Source organism: Onychostruthus taczanowskii, unplaced genomic scaffold (assembly GCF_017590055.1).
Source record: "Onychostruthus taczanowskii isolate IOZ18803 unplaced genomic scaffold, ASM1759005v1 scaffold118, whole genome shotgun sequence".
Lineage (NCBI taxonomy): Eukaryota > Metazoa > Chordata > Aves > Passeriformes > Passeridae > Onychostruthus > Onychostruthus taczanowskii.
In genome coordinates this window covers 893,827-911,909 of record NW_024498329.1, presented here as the reverse complement: position 1 = coordinate 911,909, position 18,083 = coordinate 893,827, and the positions used below count along the sequence as shown (strand labels likewise).

Genomic DNA, 18,083 nt, shown 5'->3' with positions numbered 1-18,083 from the left:
GAGGGAAAGGCAGTGTGGGCATCCTGCTTGCATGTCTGAGTGCCACGTGGCCGTGGTAAGGAGCACTGCTGCCCGGGGTGTCTGCTGGGCAGCTCTGTGCTGCAGGGACAGCAGCAGTTACATCTGCTTGGATCACATTTTATTGTGCAAGCACTGGACCTGATTTTTTTTCTGGAAAAGACAAAGCTCCTTTCCTGTGATCCACCAGCCCTTCCAGTGGAGTGCAGAATGTCTCCTGCTTTAATGTAATATTCCAGAGGAGACAACATTTTCTGCCTTAGTGGTATGTTAGTCTTCCTTGGGCATCTTAGCTTAATTATTGTGGATCTGTTGGAATTAGAAGTTTGCATGGTATCTTTATGTTGGTCAAACTTAGAATTCAAGGCACAGCTACTTCAAAAGCTGTTAGACATTTTCAAATTATAATCCTCTCCTTTCTCTACAGAGTAGTGAAAGCATGTAAAAATTGTTTTGGTTTTTTCCACTTTATAATATCTGAACACTAACTACAGTAAAGCCATTAGTTATTCCTGATATGAAATTGTATTTAAAAGCAGACAGTTGAGCAGACTGACCCCTAAAATGCATTTCCCTCTTTTTTTGTAGTATTTCAGAGGTTTCCCCAGTGGATATATTATAATTTATGCATGTGTTCCTTGTGGGTTACATTTAGAATTGAAGAGTGTTGCACACACTGTAAGGAGGCTTGCTGAAATTTTAGTGCTGTGGAGGTTGATCGAAAAATTCTTCTGTCCAAGGTATTCATTCCAACATCCAGGTTAACAGAATTACTCATTATTCATGTCTTCCTGTAAAATGCTGCCCACACTTACAACAAAGTAGACACCCAATCTTCAGGATTGATTTCTGCACTTAGGTTACATGACTAGAGGGATTTGTACTTTTCACTGAGAAAAAAAGAAAAAAAGACATTGAGCAAATAAGAAAGCATGGATTGCTTCACATATTGGGTCAGGTGCAGTTTTGTTGTATTTAAACATTTATACTGAATATGCAGAATAAATTTCCAATTTCTGGAGTTCATCTAAAAGTACCAGAGGAAATGTTTCTTGTGCACTGTATTTTATATTGCATACAAAGTCTTTGTATGACTTGAGTGCTTGTTGTCAGAACCTAAATTAGGGTAACAGTATTTGAGCAAGTAGTTTCTGTGGAATGAGGCAGGAGCTGGACAGGAGCAATTCCCTGTGTTCTTAGAACAGTCTGTGGTAGAGTGTGATCCCATGGGGCTGCCAGCACAGGGCCCAGCTCAGAGTGCCTGGGACACTCCACAGCAGCAGTGGTGTTCAGTGTGCACAGCCCAGGGCACAGGCACTCGAGGCAGAGGATTTCACATGGCATTTCTGGGCTTATTTTGCAGTGCTGGCTTAGGGATTGCTTCTGTGTAACCTGAAAATCTCAGCTCAGAGTGGAGAAGGCAGTAAAGATCCTGGGCCAGCCCTGCCTCATTGTTCTCCCTCCCCACCTCGACTGGGGCTTTCTTCTCCAGCTCTCTGGCACCAACTTTTATTCCCAGTGATAGGCTGGCAGTTGCTGCAACAGCTTTCACCATCCTCCCTTTGCCATGCTGGCAGCATCTCCTCATTCTGCATCCTCCTGAGCAGTGCAGGTGTCAGCCAGAGCTGCCTGTGCTGTGCCAGGTGGCAGCAGGGCATGGCTGAAGGTGCCTCCATGTCCTCTGTGTGGGAAGAGCAAAAGCAGTTGGTGTGGGATCTCCCATCTCCCCACCTGCTGGGGCATGTGAAATACTCAGAGATGTGGCTCTGCAGAGCACAAGCAAAGACAATTCCTGTAGTCCTGCAGTCACACTGCCTGTGCTGCCTTCAGGGCTTCCCACACCACTTGCTCTGCCTGGAACTTCAGATACCAATGTTTTAACCTTGGGGTCAAGGGTTGTATTTTGCAAGTTGCCCTGTGTGTCAGACCGTGTTAGGGATTGCTTTGCAACTGTTTTCTCTAAGCTGTGTTTTTCATCCTTAAAGATTCCAGGGTGAGGGCTGCAGCTAATCTTTCTGAGTGCCACTTGGCACTTGTGAGCTCTGGAACATACCTGCCATGGCCTATTGCACTGCTAGGGACAGGAGAAATGAGGGACCAGGGCACCTCCACTGTCCAGAGGAAGGCAGCAGTTCAAAGCCACAATTCAGCTGTTTGGCAGAACACACTCTGATGTGCTGTTCTTTTATGCTCTGGCAGAACATTAGCCCTATATACAACACCTGAGGCTGGGGGATGGAATGGAATGCATGTGTTTTTGCCAAATGAAACTTTGTCAGCCTTCAAAAAATCACTGACTTCAGAGAGCTCTGAATTCTGCCAAACCAGCAAGCTTGAGTTGGCTAGAGAACATACTGCATGAGAAAATGGGATATTCCATCTCAGGCTAATCTTATTTCCCCCATCTATATAGAACAATGGAAACATTCAGTGCAGAATTCTTCACCATGAAGGGCTGATGGAATAAGAAAGCATTGAGACTTTTTAATCATTTCCCTACCTGGAAGTTTTATGGGACAGTGCATAAGTTAAAGCTCCTCAGGGGCAGCTGTAGCTTGTCTCTGGTATTTACACAGGATTTTGTGCAACCATTTACTACAGCATTCAGCAAAGTAAGTCAGGTAACCCCAGTATCACATGGTACGTGCAGCACCTCAGTGAATTTGTGTAAGGATACACAGTGACCTGCACCAGGAGAGCTCTGTGTGTGCTGGCTGATCTGGGAGTTTTCAATTGCATGTTTTCACCCAGATTTTCCTTCAGCAGATCTCCTGCTCTTTGTATTTAAAGTGCCTTAATTGCAGGTACGAGACTGGGAGAAGCAAGAGCTCTGGTCAGATGGACACTGGGCTCTGAAAGAGTCCCATAACTCCCCAGCTTACATTTCATGCCTCTCCTGAAGGCCAGTCCTATGCTAATTCTGGGAACAATGAGCTGGTTGCTGCCTGCCACTTCTGTCTCCCCAGAGCAGTTCACCAAGAGACCTCCTGACACAGTAGGAATAACACTGTGGAAAATATATGGATATATGATATTTCCTAATTAATATGGTAAAGAAGCAGGAATTTTTTTCACCTTTAATTTGCTTTGAATTGAGGTTTTATTTCTCCTGCCAAGAGTTTTATCTCCAGAGCAGACAGATGTGAAGGCTGAAACAGTTTTCAGCCTGCAGGTCAAAGGGTACCAGTATCAACAGCAGGAAACAAACAGACCCCAGAGAAGGGCAGGGCTGGGGGAGCTGCAAACCCAGGGCAGAGCTCTGACATTTGCTGCACTCTCAGAGCACTTCAGCTCTGTTTGTGAAGAGCTTGGGCTGAAAGCTGCTGCCTGTGAGTGCACAGCAGCATCGCTAATGATGTTCAGGAGAATTGTGGTCAGCCTTTCTCTGAGAGCAGGGAAATACCCTGAGTGCTCCTTTCTTCTTCCCAGAGATGGTTGCCATTTCACATAATGGCAAATATCATCCTATCTATTAATCTCTAAATTATAAAGGAAGTTCTAAATTATAAAGGGAGTTCTTACCCCGTACAGTATGTAACTGGTCATGGTGAGAATAACAACTAATGTTTTCTTGTTCTGCACAAATCATTTTTAGTGTTTGGTATACAAAGTTCCAGACTTCAGGGAATGCCAGGTTCACAGTGCCCCCTCTAGCCATTAATACTTCCTTCCAAAATTTATTATTCTTTAATCTCTCCCATAACATATGAATTAGAGTCCCTAGTGGGAATTCCTCATTTTGCTGCATATATCATTTCAGTTTTTGAAATTCTACACTACTGCTATATTGTAAGATTAATATACCACCCTTCTATTCCTTTGAGCAAGAACCGGAACTGCACATCGCCAAGAACCTTTTTTTAACTGTTCTGAGTCAAATTTCCATTTTTAGGGGGTTAGCAGTAAGTCTTGTGCTTTGGGGGGCTGCTGCAATTTATGATCATGCTTTAAAGAAAAGTAGAGCTTGCCCTCCCTGTAGGTGCCCACTGTTTTGTAAGTGAAGAAAGTAGGATATTGGGAGGGGAGCATGAAAACTTCTGCAGCTTCAGAGGGCTTCCCTTAACATTATTCACAAGCTGTCTGAGAAGGCAAAGCAGGGCACTGGAAAGGGTTTTGTCAGTTGTTCCTTGCAAGGCAGTCTGAGCTGGTTGGATGCCTTTAAACTCTAAGCCAGTTCCTTTGGTGATCATCTGTTAGTGCTCTAAGAGAACCCTGTTAGTGCTGAACAATAGATTAAAAAATAGTTTATGGTTATTTTCAAATGCTGAAACGTATCTACTTTGAAATGTACTCCTGGAAGTGGAGTATCTAAGTGCACACCATTTCAGCTTGACTTCTCTCTAGGTGCCTCTTCCAGGCTTTGTGGTTCCCTGTGCCCTGACCAGCCAGGCAGGAATCAAAGGAATGAAACCTTAAGCAACACTTAGAGAAATGTGTGTGCAGTTAGTGGAGTCAGGCTCTTGTATTTCATAGTCCCCAAATGGGTGGGATAGGAACTGCTCACTCCCAGAAGGGGTGAGCCTGCAGTCACGGCTGTGAGGGTGAAGTTGTCTCTCATCATTAATGTGAAGAGGTGTAAAGACATTGCTGACAGGTAGAGGAGCACAGAACTGGAATGTTTTCCACTGTCCAAGCATGCAGCCTTTCATAAGGATCCCTTTCATGAGCAGATGGTGCTCCCCTGCCAGCAGTGATTGCTCTGCCCTCTGCTGCCCTGCCAGACGCCTGGCTTCTGATGTATTGTAAGTCTTTTCCTAATTCTCAGATTACATTTATTTGTTGTCAGTTTATAACAGTTTGTTCTTGAATCCTTTTGCTTAATTTTTTCTTATCTTGATGATTGTTTTGGTGGCAGCCATATTCTTCCTTAGCTTTGTATTTTAGATTCAGCAAATGTTGCTGTTTCACAGAGGCAAACCCAGGTTCTTCTGAGTTTGCTTCAGGCTGACTGATGCCTGCCAGCTCAGATGTGGATCTGCTGATCCATACTCAGGGAACAAGGTTGGGAAGAGCACTGAGAGTCCCCCAGGCCATCCTGTGCCCACAGCCCCCCTGACACAGAGCTGTGCTGCATCCCAGCCGTGCTCCAGTCAGCTCACAGTGCTCTTGCTGCATCATCTGCTCAAGTGAGGCCCAAAGCTCCCCCATCTGTTGTCAGGATTCTGGGTTTCTGTCCCAGCAGCATCTGCTGATAATGGAGCCAGTTGCATATCCCAGGTTTCCTTCTGCACAATGACTTTGACCACGGATTGATTTCTTACTTAGAACCAGGCTGAAGCTGTTGCTCTGTTTCCTCTGCAAGCTGACTTTACAGTTGCTCTCAAGATGGAATATCCATGTGCCCAGGCATCCATCCAGCCTCTGCAGGGACTGGATGTGTGTGTGAATTGAACAGTGGTGTGAGTACTGCAGCTTGCAGTAATGTAGCAATCTGTCTTCAAACCAAAGGCAGGGGAAGTCTCCTGGAAAGTGCCAGCTGGCTGCTCTTGGTTCCTGTTGAAACAGATGAAAGATCTGCTTCTTTAGGAACCTCCTAGTAAAGACTCTTTTCTGGAAGGAAGCTGGGGTAAGACATTACGCCGAGGACTCACTTCCTCAGTGGGAGGCTGCACAGCAGAAAAAAGAACCTTCCAGTTCAGAAAATTCAGCTTGGAGAGACAGAAGGCAGTACAACCAATGGCAATAAAAATATGAAATAAAATACTCTAATCATGAAATATTTCAAAATAAAACCCCCTTTTTAAGGCCTTTTCTTGTATGCGGGGGAGTTGCAGATCACTCATGAAGGCATTGATGAAACAATTAAAGATTACTGTTGAGGCATCATAGAACTGAAAGAGATCTGCCTTGGGTGGAATGTCATTTATATGTTTCACCAAATTTATTAGGTTTTTATGGGGCCAAGAGAGAGAGATTGCAATGTTGTCTCTTGGGTCAGATGAGATTATATGGCACTGTACTCTAAGTAAGAGTTTATTACTCCCTGAACCATTGCAGTGTGTGTTTGGAGCCCTGCAGGAAAAGAACAAGCAGATAACTTGGAAACCTTTGTCAGACAGAATCCAGTGGTTGTCAGACAGATCCTGACTGAGAACCACACGTTTTTTCAATAACTGGGATTTGGGCAGCAGGCAGAGCAGGGACTGCCGTGCAGTGAGCAGCCTTGCAGGGGTTGGTTCCAGTGCAGGGGAGGCTGTGTTTATGTGAGATGGGGCAGAGTCTGAGCAGCCTTCCCAGTCAGACATTCCCTCCTGCGGGGTGGGAGTTCTGACCATGCTGGAGTCAGCCCCACTGTCCCTCTGTGGTCTCTGCTGCCTCTCCCCTTGGGGCTGTCAGCCCACACTGCTTGAGCAAACTCTGCTATGGACCACAGAGAGCAGCCTGTTCTACTCCTTCCTTCCCCTGCTCAGCAGAACTCTCAGCTGAATCCCCCCACAGGCTCTCACTGCCTCCATGCTCCCCCTCTGCAGGCAAGATTGTTGATAAATCCTTGTTCACCACAGGTTTTCACGTGGGGAAGAGCTGCCACACTTCCTTCTCAGCTCACACCTTTTGGAACTTCATCACTAAATTTCCTGTCATCCACATTTCCTTGGGGCCATTTATTAAGGGTGGATGTGGCACAGAGGGACATGGCTTAGTGACAGTGTTAGGTTTACTGGTAGACTCAAAGGCCTTTTCCAACAGAAGAGTTTCTGTGATTCCTGCTGCTACATATAGCACGAGGATCCCAGTCACCATCCATTGACATTTTCCTAAGATTTAGGAAAATACGTATGCACATATTTTCCTAAGATTGCATTTTCATGGGTATTAGGAGGGAAATGCTTTTCCTTTCTGCTTACTGCCAGTTTTTTAGTTTGCTATAAATACCATTTGGGCATCTTTATAGCTAAAGATGCAAGATCTGTCTTCGGGAAAAGGAAGTGCAGATAACATTTCTTTGTATTGGAGGAGATGGATTTATTTCTAGGAAAGGAGAAAAATTAAATCTGGATCCTGAAAATTCCAAGGTGGTAGAAATAAAATAACAATTAAAAAAAAAAGTTTAAGAAAACCCCATGGAAATTGTGAATAATTAAGTACTTCTTAAGATAACTCCTTATCTGCAGCTGAAACTGGGCTAGATGGACAGCAGAAAACACGGTGTAGAATGTAAATAATACAAGTGCTCAGCCCCTTGTGTAAAAGCTCTCCTACAAACTCCCTGTGTGCCACCAGCTGATCCTGAGCCCATGGGAGCCCCACTCCAAGCAGGGACTTTATCTGGGAATCCCCACAATCCCTGCAGCAGTGTTCTGAGGTGCTGTGCACAACTGTGGCTTTGTGGGTACGTTTTATATACACAGATGGGTGCTTTCAGTTGGGTATTTTTGCATTATTTTGATCTCCTTTTTTCAGCAATGTAGAATATAATGGGAGGTAACTGGAATTGTTTATAACCTTCAGTGCCCAAAGCAGCTGAGACTCCCACATGACTCAGATGAGTTTGTTAATTGTCAGTTTGCTTTAATGTAATGATTCAGAAACTTAATCTGTTGTTGAAATATTTATTCTGCTGTTGTTATTCCATTATTCTTTATTGGTTTTTCTTTGTAAGAAACTACTTAAGGTTGAATATATGTATTTTCTATTTACATACACATGCACACATGGATATATTTATACATATATTTTTAATTTATAGCTAAATAGATCAGCAGTGGTGAGCAATGACATTAATAAAGCCATCACAGAATACCATTAAAGTAGGCAGCTGGGAGCTCCCCCAGTCTTGTGTGCCAGTGGTCACACACAGGGCCAGGCCAGAATTCTCCTGCCAGCTCGGAGGGAGCAGGGGCAGTGCAATTCTGGAGCTCCTCTGCAGGTGTTTGGCAGTGCCCACTGCTGCCATGCAGGGCAGCCTGGTTCTCTGCTAGCTTGCTTTGGACACAGCTGCTGTGTTTGGGAGCAGTGTCCTGGTACTTCCCATCAGCTGGCAGACAGGTGGCCAAGGCAATCAGTGGGGGCAGTCCTAAGGAAGCCTTGGTTTGAGCATTGTCTTTAAGACATGAAAAGCAGGTGAGTAACTTCTCCAAGCGTTTCCTCTCTTTGATGCAAAGTGTCTTGGCATTTGGAGAGACTGTACTGGGAGCAGCCAAGGCCCCTGTTGGTGGCTTTTGTGAGGTTGACAGGGGGATGACCCTCATCCAGCCAAAGTGCTGTGCTTTTTTCCTCGTTTGTCTGCCTAGAATTGGACTCCAGGATGCTGAAAGTGCCCTGCCAGAAGTACAGCTACAAAGGCATTCTCTGAACCAGAACCTGTGTCTGTACTGGCAGATTTGGTGGCACTGAGAGTATCAATTATGCATGACTGAAATGAAGTGTATTTTAGCAGCAGATAGCTGAAAAGCCTTGCAATGTACTCCTAATTCAGTGGCATTGCCCTGAGCTACTCTGAGGCCTCTTTTTTAAACTCAGACATTAGCACAAAGCACACCTCTGACTGCAGGCATTTAAAGATCGACAAGGGCTGAAAAAGCTTTTAAGATCCAATGAAACCAGGAAAACAGGGACATTTCCTTTCAGTGTCAGGTTAGATTGCCTTCTTATGAGTGCAGCTATTTCAGGTACAGAGTGCTTGGTGGTTTGGGTCTTGTTGTGTGAGGAGAGTGTTCCCCAGAAAACATCTGTTTCTTTCACCTGCAAACCGCAGTGTGCTGTGATGAGGCAGGACTGCAGCCACAGAGACCCAGGGGGACGAGGGAAATCTGGCTCCAAGGGATGAGCACGGCTTTCTGAAACATGGTATCAAAAAGAGCACTTAAAAGGAGAGAGTGCTTTTAGGGCACAGATACACCACAAGCTGGGCAGGTCAGGTTGCCTGGAAGCCTGAGTTCTCTGCGCCTCCCGTGCTGTTCCTTAGCAGCAGTGTTTGCTCTGAACAAGAGAAGTTGATGGTTTTTTCCACAATGGTAAAATGTTCTGCTTTTCCAGAAGATAACAGTAAATCCCCCTGTCATCTGTACCATCTAAAATCTGTACATGCAATAGAGCTGCTGCTTTTCCTTCTGTGGTCACGTCTTCATTTTTACCTTGCTGTTGAAGTTCAGGTGTAGCTCTCGTGCACGTACTACAGGTTTAGTACTACATCCTTGAATAGTAAAACTCTTTCTAGTAGGTTTTAAGCCAACAAATAGTGTAATGTTATGCTGTATACTTATATGCATGTATTATATACACCAAAATAACTCTTCATTCATTCAAAATGGAAAAGAAATTACGTTATCTTGAAGGTAGGAAATTTCACATTAAAATCATACACGGTGCCTCCCTTTCTCCTGTGGGAAGGAGGTGACTTGGGGATGTCAGTGTGCAGCAGCAATGGGTCTGTCTGTGCTGGTGCCCTTGGTTCAGCCTGTCAGGATAAATACCAGGTTCATCTGTGTGCCCTGGGTGGGAGGGGAGGCCCCTGCTGACCAGGGAAAGGCCAGTGTTGTGTTTGTCTCTACACAGCGAGGAGAAATGGCCAGCCCCGTGTCAGCCTCTGGGAAGATCACAGAGCACCTTTCCTTTGGAGCCCAGCGTGCCTCATTCCCAGGCTGGTGCTGCAGAGGACTGTGACAAAGGACAATGCAGTCCCTGCACTGGCTGCAGCCACAGCGGGGGTGCCGTGCAATGCATACAGGCCTTGTGGCCTAAAAATCCAGAGCAGGTGGCTCTGGGCATTCCATGGGGTGGGATTCAGCCATTTAATGAAATAAATGTTCTTCTAAGGGCTGCTTGTCTGTTTTTCAGAGGATGACATGAATAATTACATCAGTCGGTACTACAACGAGCCCAGCAGTGGTGAGTGTTGCCTGAAAACACAAACGTGAGTGGGGGTTTTGCATTGCATTGTGTGCTGTAAACCAGGTGAGACTGAGCAGTGATGTAGATCTGTCCTGGAAATGAAACCCAGCACAGAGTCTTCTGGTTTGGTCCATGGAAGTGTGTGCCAATAGTCATTCTCTGAAGGCTGAAAGGCCCCAAGTTTGCTCTTGCTGGTGGCACACAGGGTAATTTGGAGATCTAGGAGGGGTTAATTCCCTGTAGCTGGGCTGCCCAGCTCACAGAGCAGTTCAGATGGATCTGAGAATGAACAGTAGGGATAAAATAAATGAAGAGAAAAGAACTGGGGAGACAGCTTAGCCCAGCACCACGCTGGGAGCCTTTCAGAAAGGTTAAACTGAATGGTGGGAAACCTCAGTGGCTGGGCCTGACCCGAGGGCAGCCTTCAAATGGATGTTCCTGGCAGGTGTCCTCATGGCAGGGGGGTTCCTGCCCGTGCCGGGGGCTCTGCACAGCCCTGCTGGGCATCACGAGGGGCTCTGCCCGTGCCGGGGGCTCTGCACAGCCCTGCTGGGCATCAGGAGGGGCTCTGCCTGTGCTGGGGGCTCTGCCCGTGCCGGGGGCTCTGCCCAGCCCAGCCCAGCTGGGGCTGGCCATGCTCTGGCTGCTGGCACTGTGGGGTGGTGGGGCTGAGGAGGTGGGGGTGTGCACACCCCCCTTCTGAATATAACATCTTTTATATATATTAAAAACATGTGTGTGCTTAAATATAATGTGTTATAACTGTGTATCCCCACATACACATCCCCATACATATATACAGGGTTATAGGAAAAGAAAAATGTGTCTGTGCCTGCATATGCATGTACATAGAATATACACAAGGTATGTGTGTGTATATATACATACATATGCATTTATGTCTATATATATACATAAGTAGAATGTATTATATGCTTTATATCTAGTATGCATATATAGTGAAATACAGGTATATATAGACATATTGATCTCTATAAGGATATGCCTAGTGTATATGTAATGTATGTGTATGTATATAAATCTATACTGTATTCTATATATCAATATATATAGATATACATGTATATACACACAAACCCAGATACATATACATGGATAAAGATGTAAGTAAACATACACATGCTTGTACATGTATGTATATAGTGTATCATATATGTCTCTCCAAACATACACACATCCCCATATGGGTGTTATGTAAGCAGATTTATACACATGTAAAGCTATTTGTGAGTTTGTGTCTACATACACAGGTATATCTGTATCTAAATACAAAGACTTGGGAAAGGCTGTGTCTCTGTACATACGGAGATATTTTATTAGAATGCATATATTAAATGTATAAAGGAGTGTGAGAGGAGAGATGGTCAGAATATATGTGTATATATTATAGAAATACATGTGTATATATTACAGGAATGAAAATATATATCTCTGTATAATGTATTGTATATCTTTAATCCTGTATATACATGGAAATAGATTAATATGTAACTGAAGCTACTTAAATGCTGACCAGAAGGGAGTGTGAGTGTCTAGATTTAAACCCAGCTGGCATTCAGTGGGATCCAGGCAGGCTGGAGAGAGGGCTCCTGGATCCTCCCAGCACTCAGCAAGGCCAAGGGGAAGCTCCTGGCCCTGATCCCGGGCACTCCCCAGCACAAGCCCCAGCCGGGGATTGAGAGCAGCCCTGAGGACAGACCTGGACCTTGCCTGCCCTGCTCAGCCTGCAGAGCTGGCCCAGCTCTGGCCCAACAGGATCAGGATCAGCAGGACACGGAGCTGCTGCAGCGAGTCCAGAGGAGGCCCCGGAGCTGCCCTGGGCCAGGCTGGGAGCGCTGCGGGGGCGAGGCCCTGGCACAGCCTGCCCGTGGCTGCCCCAGCCCTGGCAGTGCCCGGGCTGAGCACCCTGGGATGGTGGAAGGTGTCCCTGCCATGGCAGGGGTGGCCCTGGGTGGGCTGGAAGGTCCCTCCCAACCCGGACGGGTCAGTGACTCTATGAGCACTTGGATATTGTATACCTGCACTGTGTCATGGTGTACGTGGGGAGATGGATGTGCTAGCAGCAGACAGCTTCTGTGTGTGTTCACAGATCAGCATGTGTGCATGTGAATATGGCTGCACTATGCTCCTGTGTATTTAAGGATCTTGTGTCTATAGATTTATATTTTATATGCATTACAACATATGTGTGTGCATACATAGCTGTAATGTGTTCTGTGTCTATAGCCACATGCATACATGGAGAGCCATGTACTTGGATATGACTGTGTATAGTCCATATGTACATATATGTAGTCCATACATAGTTCATATAAAGATACTTTAGGTGTGGCATATATGTGTGTGTATATATATATATGTCTATCCCATATATGTGGGGATAGACACATACTTTTAGATGTGTGAGAGAAACTGTATATTCATATTTTATATTTCTTAGGTAATATAAATCAAGGGGGTGTGAATGGCTATATACACATATTTTTAATATGTATCATATGTATGAAATATAACATGGATCTATCTCTGTGTATCATGTGTATATATTATATTATAAATTATATCCCTATACATAAATTCCCCACATAGACACAGAGGGGAAAAAGTGTGTGTCTATGGATTTTATTTTAAAACATAATTATATATATTTTAGAAGTGTGTGTAAGACTGCATATACATATCTTTTTAATCTGTTTTATGCATATTATTATGTATATAGCTTCCATATAAAAATATATATACTTGTTTTTCTGTAATTATATAGGTACATGGAATTTTATATATAGCCTTAGCCTATATCTATGTGTATAAATGAGGCTATTTATGCATATATATGCAGACAGATACAAAGACAGGTAAAGATCTGTGTACTACATTAGTATTTTGTATATGTATAAATATATGTAAAGATATATATAGATACAGGGAGAGATATATGTGGGTAGGTATGGGAGAGCCTGTTTAAATATGTATATGGTTTATATATTAGGACAGACATGAGTGTATATATAGAGACATATGTATTATATATAGAATATTTGTACATATGTAGACCTGTTACAAAGGGGAAACATGGATATATGCATAGAGACATTCCCTCTGTAAATATGGTTGTGTATATATAAAGCTATGTATATGGGTATATAAAATCTGTATATATGTATGTGTGAGAGAGAAAGACTATGAATCCATAGACACATGAATTATATAGAGTGCTATTTAAAAAATGTGCACACGTGCATATAGAGGTATAAAGTATTTGTTTTATTTGTGTCTATCCCTCTACACACATCCCCAAGCTCTACAGGACTATATATATAAAGATGTGTGAATCTATACATAGGTGTAGGGCATGTAAAAAGGGAAAGGTGTGAGGGACCATGTCTGTGCATATACATATATACACAATGTGTGTGTGCGTGCTCACATATAGCAATGATGTATTTCGTATTTGTATCCCTGTATATATACATTCCATAGCTATCTACAAAGATATGCATATGTATGTGTCTGTGTTGGTAAGCATTAGAGATATATACATTATATCATACATATGGGGCAGATAGACACACATATTCCCCCATCTCTATGGATAAATGTACACATAAAATTGGGGGACACCCTGTATATACTTACGTATTTTATTTTGTGTGTGTGTGTGGAGATAGAGAGATATATACACAGGTATATGGTACTGTTTATGGAGGTATATCCCCATAATATATACATTGAGAGACATTAAAAGGGGGAGGTAATATAATTTTATATGTATAATATGTATCATTGGTGATATGTATAATGTACTATATGTGTACATCCTTATAGCTGCAGTACCTGTGTACGTACACACAAATTTATAGATGTGTGTATATCTGTGTATGTATGTATGCTTACATATGTGGGGATGTGTTCAAGGAGAGCAAAGGGATCAAAAGTCCATACGTCTGTATGCTGTATTGTATAGGGGACTCTTCATCCATGTACACTGCCTGTATGTCTACAGAATGATTGTGTGCAAGAGACTGTGTGTGTATAGTGAGCAGGTATATACAGGCATATCCTATTTATTTACAGATGTGTGTATATATATACACAGGTCCCTTGATATTAACCCCCATTATACAAATAGCAATAAAGATATATCCAAGTTCTCAACTAAAGTTACAGTGTATTTGTAATATATATTTGTATATAAATACATGCATCTTATAAATAAATATACACACATAGAGAGGTGGGACCTTTTTATTTAGTAATAAATAATTGTATATATTTAAGGGGTGGGTTATGTATTAGAGTGTATATGTATGTGTATATACACGTGTGTCTGTATGTGTAAAAGATTCTGTATGGAGCTCATGTATGCACATATTGCCCATATCTGTATAGAGACATCTGACCATTATGTGTATAAAAAGGGAGAGGGGGAGAGAGACTGCATGTCTGTAGCAGTGTATGCTCCAGAACACGTGTGTGCCTGTATATACGGTGTACAGCAGTGGAATTCTCTCTGTACCCTGAATTCCTGTGTGGATCTCTGACAAGGTGTGTGTGTGTACACACATCTCACTGGCTGTGGGAACATCTGTTGCATGTCACATGTGTGTGTCTCTGGGTGTGCAGCTGCAGTGTATATCCTGATACAGACATTGTCCCTGAATGTACACACGGTGACAAGTCTGTTTCCACAGAAAGGTCAGGCTGTGCAGCTGCAAGTGACAATTGCATGGAGGGGACTACACAGTGCATCTCTAAAACAGCTGCACAGTCATGGCTGTAATGTGTTACTGTGGGGAGACGTGCACTAGTGTGTGTGCATGTGTATGCAGTCTGTTACATGGACACACACACGCTCCCCATATCTGCGTGGAGAAGTCTATGCAGGTATAGATTCTATGGATTTAAACTGGGGCAGGCACATCTTTGTAGGTGCATATTGTATTGCATACAGATGTATATCCCTGTGTGTACATCCCCCTGTTAAACTCTGCTGTCTATAAAAGGGTGTTTGTATAGAATTTAAAACATGTATGAAAGCTGGGGGTGTCAAGTAGAGCTATAGAGTTATATATGTATTATATGTATATCTTACATTATTTGGTACACATGTTAGATGTATAGTCCTGTATATACATTCCAGATTTATATATACACTCCATAAGACATAAATAGTCATACATAAAGGTAAGTATACATGTGTGTAATTGTATATTCTATTTAAAGAGTAACAATTACATTTTCAAAGGGGGAGAACAACTGACCTATAGCTAGTACATATATATGGTTTTATATATGCATAGATGTAAACACACACAGAGATATGTCTGTAGAAAATGTACATATGTATGTATAGGTCTAATGTGTTACATATGGGACTTGTATATAGACATGCACAGATACAGCTCTTCCCCATATCTGTATGCTTAAATCTGTAAGTAATAATTATGTATAAAATTAGGTGGGTGAGAGACTGTGTAGATACACCTATGTATTACATATGTGTGTGTCTGCACATATATAGAGAGGTGTGTGGTATTATATATTGATATGTATCTCTAGAGCCCCTTAATATACTTGGGAAGCTGTAAAAAGGTACATGTAAATATGTGTTTGTGTATATATATTTACATAGCTGTGTACATAAAATGATTAAAAGGGGGAGGTGGTGTTCATGTATAGGTAAAATGTATTCTGTATATCCCTATAACAGTATTCCCCAGCCATACACACAGTGAGAAATCTATGTATTTATATTTAAAGGTAAGTATACTTGTGAGTGAAAGCACAGGTGTGTTCTATTTATAGTTAATAATTCTATGTATTTAAAGGGAAGCCATGTATTATTAGTCTATATAATCTGTGTCTGTGTACTGTATCATATATGGAATCTCCATATAGTCTAAAGATGTGTATATAAATAAAAAAATATATAAATAAAATATGTCCATGGTGGTGGAGTCACCAGCCCTGGGTGTGTTTAACAAAGCCTGGATGTGGCACTGGCTGCCATGGTTTAGTTGAGGTGTTGGGGCTGGGTGGAGTTGATCTGAAGGTCTCTTCCAACCTGCTGTGATAAATAGCTATGATGTAACTACAGAGACAGGGTCACGTACAGCTGTCATCTCCTACATACATATCCAGCCAGTAAATATACATACACATACAGAGAGGTATGTACACATTTCTGTAGAAAGGTAGAGGGGTTGTGTATATTTTATTTAGTGGTAGACAGCTGTCTGCCATTCACGGGAGCACTGTATCTTGTGTGTGTATAACAGAAGGTCTGTGTACAATGTATTCTACATGGGGCTCATACAGACATAATTTCTCATCTCTGTATATAAAGACCATGTGTATATAAAGAGGTGGAGAGGGGGTGAGAGCCTGCATCTCTGCACCTGTGTATTGTATGTAATAAATGTGTGTGTGCTCGTGTATGTATATGCAGGTCTGTGGCATTAGGTACGGCTGTGTATCGCTGCCTACAGAGCCCCAGCATATATACAGCAGATACAGAAAGGGCGTGTGTGCATAATTTAAACACTGTCTCAAGACAGGGGGGCTGTCAATGTGTAGGTAAAAATGTGTGTGTATATCCCTCTGGGCACACCTGTGCACACCCACACACAGAAAAACAAGTACAGTTTGGAGGGGGTTTTGCCTGCTGTTGTAGCAGTAGTTGATTCCAGTTATTTGAGGGAGGGACTGTGGCCTGTAGGTACCTATTGCCTGTCCATGCACACATACACAGTAGCTGTATGACTGAACCTCTAGGTGCTGGTATATACACACACATGTATGGGCATACAGTGTATCCCTATAAACAGAGAGCTGGGGATAGAGAAAAGGGCTGTGTTACTGAAAAGATACATAATATACACACCTGTATGGATTGGAGGGGCCTGTGTGCTCTGTCGCAGATGGCTTTGTGGCCATCGCTGTAGGGACACAGCGCTCCACATGAACTCGCTGTAGCTCTGCACCGCTCCCCGCACGGGCTCTCAGCCGCCTCTGTGCTCTGTCCCTGCAGACAGCGGAGTCCCCGAGGCCGCCATCTGCGTGGTGACCACGGCCGCCATCGACGTGCACCGGCCCAACGCGTCCTCGGAGCTGTTCACGGTGGAGGTGCCGCTGCGCCTGGGCAGCACCGGGACCTCGGCCAGCCTGACGTCGGGCAGTGCCTCGCGCTCCACCGTCAGCTCGGGCACTCGGGGCTGCAGCGAGAGCAGCCAGACGCTGGGCTCGTCCCCGGACTGCAGCGCGGCCTGCGAGGAGCCGCGGCCCGAGGCGGTGCCCGGCCGGCAGCGCGCGGCCCGCGCCGCGGTGCAGGAGCTGCTCTCGTCCCTGTCGGAGGAGGCGTGCCTGGCGCAGAAGGGGCTGGATCCCGTCAACCTGAAGCTGCCCAGCCCGGCCGGCTCGGTGGGGGCCAGCCCCGACCTGGGCCACCGGCTCAGCGTCTACAACCGCAGGAACCAGGAGAGTCTTGATGTCTTCCAGCTCAAGCCGCTCCTCGACTGCCCCCAGGGCGCCCCCACGATTGAGGAGAAGTATGGGGCGCTGGGGCCCCCAGAGCCGCGGCTGGGCAGGGTTCCTGAGGCATAGGGCCCGCTGGGCAATGGGGACTCCTGTGGGGGACGTGCTCACCCCGCTGGCCCACGAAGCTGCCGCAGCTGAGGTGGCAGTGGTGAAGAGAACCTGTAGCATCTCCTGCAGCGGCCACCAGCCTAGGGTGAGGCCAGCATCGCCTCTGCTCCCCAGTGTCTGTGGCATGTGACCCACCTGCCCTGCCACCAGCTCCGGGCCAGCTGGACCTACAGCGGCCATCTGGGAACAAAGGACCTTCCAGCAGTCCTAGGGCGGTACGGACCCACAGGGCCTGGAGGGACAAACAGACTGTGCCGGGAACACCACGGAACTTCCACCAGTCCAGGGCCAGCACGAGCCCCAAAGTGCCGGGGCACGACAGAGCTGCTGGACAGCTTGGGCCCAGCCTGGCTCCCCGGTCGGACCCCCCAGCCTGACCCTGCCAGGGGCTGAGCGTGACTGGGAGGGGTGTGAGATGGGAATAAACCCTGACAAACACATACAGCCGCCTGCCTTGTATCGCTCCTGCCTTCTTCTCTTACCTGCTTTCCCTGTCTTGCTTTCTTCCACCCCACCGCTCCATGTGCCATGCAGCTGACCACCAAAAAAACCCCAACACAAAAAACAAC

At 44.7% G+C, this 18,083-nt stretch overlaps 1 protein-coding gene across 5 annotated transcripts in view; it reads left to right on the top strand.

Moving 5' to 3' along the window:
- The window catches only part of TMEM266 (transmembrane protein 266), an 83,206-nt gene extending 65,252 nt beyond the window's left edge, over positions 1 to 17,954 (top strand). For all 5 annotated transcript variants that reach the window (XM_041427726.1, XM_041427724.1, XM_041427727.1 and 2 more), the window contains 2 exons: positions 9,796 to 9,846; positions 16,901 to 17,954. In XM_041427726.1, coding sequence (XP_041283660.1) covers positions 9,796 to 9,846; positions 16,901 to 17,472 — 623 coding nt within the window. In that variant the 3' untranslated portion in view covers positions 17,473 to 17,954. The remainder of the gene's footprint in view (positions 1 to 9,795; positions 9,847 to 16,900) is intronic.
- Positions 17,955 to 18,083: the final 129 nt, after the last annotated feature.